The 5,065-nt window shown below is 44.4% G+C and overlaps 1 protein-coding gene across 1 annotated transcript in view; it reads left to right on the top strand.

Moving 5' to 3' along the window:
* LOC125485503 (laminin subunit alpha-4-like) overlaps positions 1-5,065 on the top strand; it is a 40,715-nt gene that overhangs the window by 16,171 nt on the left and 19,479 nt on the right. The window contains exons 9-10 of the mRNA XM_048608548.1: positions 211-336; positions 3,405-3,553. Coding sequence (XP_048464505.1) covers positions 211-336; positions 3,405-3,553 — 275 coding nt within the window. The remainder of the gene's footprint in view (positions 1-210; positions 337-3,404; positions 3,554-5,065) is intronic.

The following is a 5,065-nucleotide window of genomic DNA, read 5'->3' on the forward strand; positions in this document are numbered from 1 at the left end:
CACCGCCGCCCTCTGCCCCTCTCACTGCCGCCCCCTCCCCCGCTCACAACTGAAAAATTCCACTTTTTTAAAATCTGTGTACTGTCTCAGTATTTTCTCCTTAAAAACACGCATCCAGGATAATGAAACAACTGTAAAACGTTTTTTGTAATGTTTTCATTTCTGATTTCTTTTCTGGTCTCAAGTCTACATTATGCTTTTCTTTTCTAGGAAAAGTACCTCAGCCTGACCATCGACAACGGAAAGCTTGTTCTGTTTGTTTACTTAAATAACGAGCTCAAAATTGAGCGCAACAGTGAAAGCCAAAACTTACTCAGCGATGGATTCCCACATCAGGTAACTTTTTTAAGTTAATAAATCTATTTGAAGGGATGGGAGACTGAGTGCAGGACTCTGACTGAGATCGGAAAAGTGGGAGAGAAGCTGACATGAATCAGTGCCAAACCTCAGTTTAATCTTGTGCAGATGGACTGTGTGCAGGAGGACGGGCTGAATTCTGGGATCTTGGGAAATAATGAGTTAGCATTGTGCTGCATCTCCAATTCAATGCATTGAGGCTTGTAGAGGGGTAGAAAAGTATGTCAGGATAACTGTTTCCAGCTTAAAAGGAGCAAGGTTCATGAGAGCAAATGCTAGCTTTTTGTGAGAAACATCATCCTACTATTGACCAGAAACTGAACTAGGCCAGCCATTTCAAAACGATGGCTACAAAAGTACGTCAGAGGCCAGGTATCTTACAGTGAATAACTTACTTCCCATTTCCCCAAAGCTTGTCCGCCATCTGCAAGACACACTATGGATGAGTGCTGTTTCAGCAAGACTCAAAGCTTGACAGCACCCAGGACAAAGCTGCACAAGTGATTGGTACCCCATCCACCACCTTCCACCACACTCCCTTCACACTTTATGCTCAGCACTGGCTGAGTACCATCTACAAGATGTGCTGTAGTAATTCCTCCAACAGTATATTCCAAAGTCACAACCACCAACACCTGAAAGGACAAGGATAGTAGATTTGTGGGAACACCATCACTGCAAGCTCTCCTCCAAGCACCATCCTGACTTGAAATCATTATCACTGTTCCATCAGTGTTCATAGAATCATAGATTCCCTACAGTGTGGAAACAGGCCCTTTGGCCCAACAAGTCCACACCGACCCTCGGAGCATCCCACCCTGACGCATCCCCCTATAACCCTCCTATTGTACACATCCCTGAACACTACGGGCAATTTAGATGGCCAGTCCACCTAGCCTGCACATCTTTGGACTGTGGAAGGAAACTGGAGCACCCAGAGAAAACCCACACAGACACAGGGAGAATGTGCAAACTCCACACAGACAGTCACCCGAGCGTGGAATTGAACCCGGGTCGCTGGTGCTGTGAGGCAGCAGTGTTAACCACTGAGCCACCGTGCCACCCGTTCTTGTGTCAAAATTCTGGAACTCCCTCCCTAAAATTCTAGTTCTAAAAACTGACTGGCCATGCACCCCATAAACTGCAGTAGTTCAAGAAGGTAGCTCACTGCTACCACTTTCAGGACATTTAGGGATAGATAATAAATGCTGACCCAGCCAGCAACACTCACACATCCCATGAATGAATAAAAGAAATGTAAGAGCGATGTTACAACTCCACATCTGTTTGGTGTTTAACATAGAACATAGAACATTACAGCGCAGTACAGGCCCTTCGGCCCTCGATGTTGCGCCGACCTGTGAAACCAATCTGAAGCCCATCTAACCTAAACTATTCCATTAAATCAGCTTCCCCTGGAAGGTGTATTCATCAGCTTGGACCACTTGATCGCGATTTTTTTTTTTTTTCCTTCCTCATTCCAACCAATTGTCTGAAAGTATTTAAGCACCTGTCCTTAAATGTTTTATTAAAACCAACAGCTGTACTGAGTTGCAGGTTGTCTCGAAGTGGTAGAAGAGCCTATTCTAAATTCATTTTTCAGAGTGAAGTCGGCATGCGTTTCCACAAATCCTGTCCAGTTTAAATGGGCAAGTTTGTTGCCCTTAGGATGCTGTGCCACTATTGTGCAATGCACCCTCAGTCCCATTGGCTCCCCAGAGGTGTAGCTGAAACATTGGAAATGGGCTCTGGCATTGTCTAAGGTGTAGAGGGGAGGGAAGCAGGTAGGGGAATCAGTAATGCAAGCTTTGGTTCTGTTCTGGAATCTGTTGGGCTGAGCATATGGGCATTGAATTCAGTGGTTAACACTGCTGCCTCACAGTTCGAATCCACCCTCGGGTGACTGTCTGCGTTGAGTTTGCACATTGTCCCCATGTCTGCGTGAGTTTCCTCCTACAGTCCAAAGATGTGCAGGCTAGGTGGATTGGCCATGCTAAATTGCCCCATAGTGTGCGGGGATGTGCAGGCTAGGTGGATTAGCCATGGGAAGTGCAGGGTTACAGAGGCAGGGTGGGATGCTCTTTGGAGGGGCAGTGTAGACTTGATGGGCTGAATGACCTGCTTCCACATCAGGCATTCTATGATTATCTCGACAGCAATCACTTCTAATAGTGTTCAATCACCTGACTGGAATAACAGAGGTCACAATGTTATTGTTGGTGCTTGCTATTTCAAGGATTCTAGTTGGATAGCCTGATGTCAAACTGCCTTAACTACCACACATATCAGTGGCTCATTACCTTAGAAAAAGTCTACTAGCACTTAAAGTGAAGAATGAAGGATTTCCATACATATAGAACCGTCCATGACCTCCGTAAGAATTCTACAGCTATTGATGCATTTCTTGAAATGTCGCCACCGACACATGGATGGAATTCAGCAACTGTTTTGTACACAGCAAGCTCCCACAAACAGAAATGTAGTAAATTGATCAGATAATCTGATTTTGTTATGTTGACTGAGGGATAAGTAATAGACAGGACACCAAGGTTAGCTTCACTATTCTTTGAAGTGCACCAGATGATGCGTTACACCCACCTGGCAGGGTCTCAGTTTAACATTGTGTCTAAACAATGACACTCCTGACAGAGTGCAGCATTCCCTCGGTATCGCATTGTACTGTCAGCCTACATTATTGTTGTCCTCCTGGATTGAGAGTTGAAACCCCAACCTTCTGAATCAGAGGTGAGAGTGCCAACCATTGAGCCATAGCTGACCTGCAGAGTGGCATTACAATTGGCATTTGTGCAAAAATGTAAGTTATTTGCAACTCCCTACACACAACCTTCCATTTGAATATTGCAAAGATATACTTCAGTTGTGATTATAATGAGAACAGTTGAGTTTGTGGCTGATTAAATCAAAGTGGCCATCATCAGAAAGAGCTTTCATTATGAACAGGGGGCTTCTAAATGGTCTAATATAATTCAGCGAAACTGATTCCATCCACCCTCGATCACTTTATACACAGTGCGTTTGTTTTCCAGATCCAGATAATTATGGTATTTTCCAAAAGAATGAAGATTTACGTGCGTGTGGACCGGAAAACCGTTCTTTCTTCTGAACGAGATGCCTTGCGTCCTTCGATTTCAGCGTATTATCTCGGTGGTGTGCCTGTAGAGAAACTCCCAGACAAGTAAGAGTCAGAAGAGAAATCGATTTGGGGATAAAATCCTAAATGTGTGAGAGAGTCCCGAATTGAAGGCTCCCCAGGAGTTTCTGTTGCCGGCAAGTCAATTAAGTAAAAATTGGCCGTAATGATTTCAGTGGAACCTGTGACAGAACAGATGGTAGTCAATTAAGAAATTGTACTCTGCTGTCTTTGCTTATCCAGGTGCAAACAAGCATAGTAACATAATGGTAATATTACTGGACTAGTAACCAACAGGCCTGGATTCCAGAGGCATAAGCTCAAATCCCATTATGGCAGCTGGAGGAATTTAAATGCAATCACTAGTCATTCGTAAAGATGGAATTAAATGTTAGTGTCATTAATAATGAATGTAGAGTTATTGGTAGTCATCTAATAATCCATCTGGTTTAATTTTACTCTTAAGAAAACTTGGCATCCTTGCTCAGTCTGACCTGTATGTGACTCCAAATCTCTCAAGTTGCCTCTAATATGTCCCAATAAGTCACTGAGCCTCCAGGGTAATTAGGGACGGTCAATAAGTGCTGGCATTGCCAGTGACACTCTCATTCTAAGAATGAATAAAAGTAAAATGGAGGAGTGGAATGTTCGCCTGTAAAACATTCCTCTGGAGTAAGGAAGAAGAGATCCTTTTCGAGCCAGAGAGATAACAAGTTTCGAACACTCCCCAAAAGGAAATGGGAATTTATACGGTTAATAGATGGTCCCTGGGATTGATTTATCCTTCTTAGGGGAAACTGTCCTTCAAGCTTTGAGGCCCATTTTTCAGACCAGGGTTACTTCCAGTCAAACTGTGGATGTGCCAAAGGGCAGAATTCACATGATAACCAGGGAGTTCCTCCCGTCATTCCTTCACACTATCTCCTGGGTGTAAATCATAGAATCCATACAGGCCATTCAGTCCATCAAGTCCACACTGACCCTCCAAAGAGCATTCCACCCAGACTTCCCCTATCCCTGTAACCCTGCATTTCCCATGGCTAATCCACCTGGCCTACACATCCCTGGAGAGTATGGCCAATTTAGCATGGCCAATCCACCTAACTTGCATATCTTTGCACCATGGGAGGAAACCCACGCAGAGATGGGCAGAATGTGCAAAATCCACACAGACAGTAACCAAAGGTTGGAATCAAACCTGGGTCCCTGGGTGCTGTGAGGCAGCAGTGCTAACCGCTGAGACACTGTGCTGCTCCTAAAGCAGGACATAGAGGAATCCACTGCCCCAGCTAATCCAGATTAGACTGGAGGTGGTCCAGTTTCTGATTCAAATGGCAACATCCTGCTATGAACACACCCTGATCTCTGCCCTCCTCCAAACCAGAAATTCTAAGCCAATATCATCCACAGATGAGTGAAAATGTGGAGCCCACCATACACTCCGATGTATCATTATTGCAGGAACAGAGGCTGTTGTGCTATAGGGACAGGAGCACCACCTACCAACTATATAGGTGAGAGTCACTAAATTCTTAAACTGTTCTATAAATTAATATG

The sequence above is a fragment of the Rhincodon typus genome, chromosome 19 (genome assembly GCF_021869965.1).
Source record: "Rhincodon typus isolate 14 chromosome 19, sRhiTyp1.1, whole genome shotgun sequence".
Lineage (NCBI taxonomy): Eukaryota > Metazoa > Chordata > Chondrichthyes > Orectolobiformes > Rhincodontidae > Rhincodon > Rhincodon typus.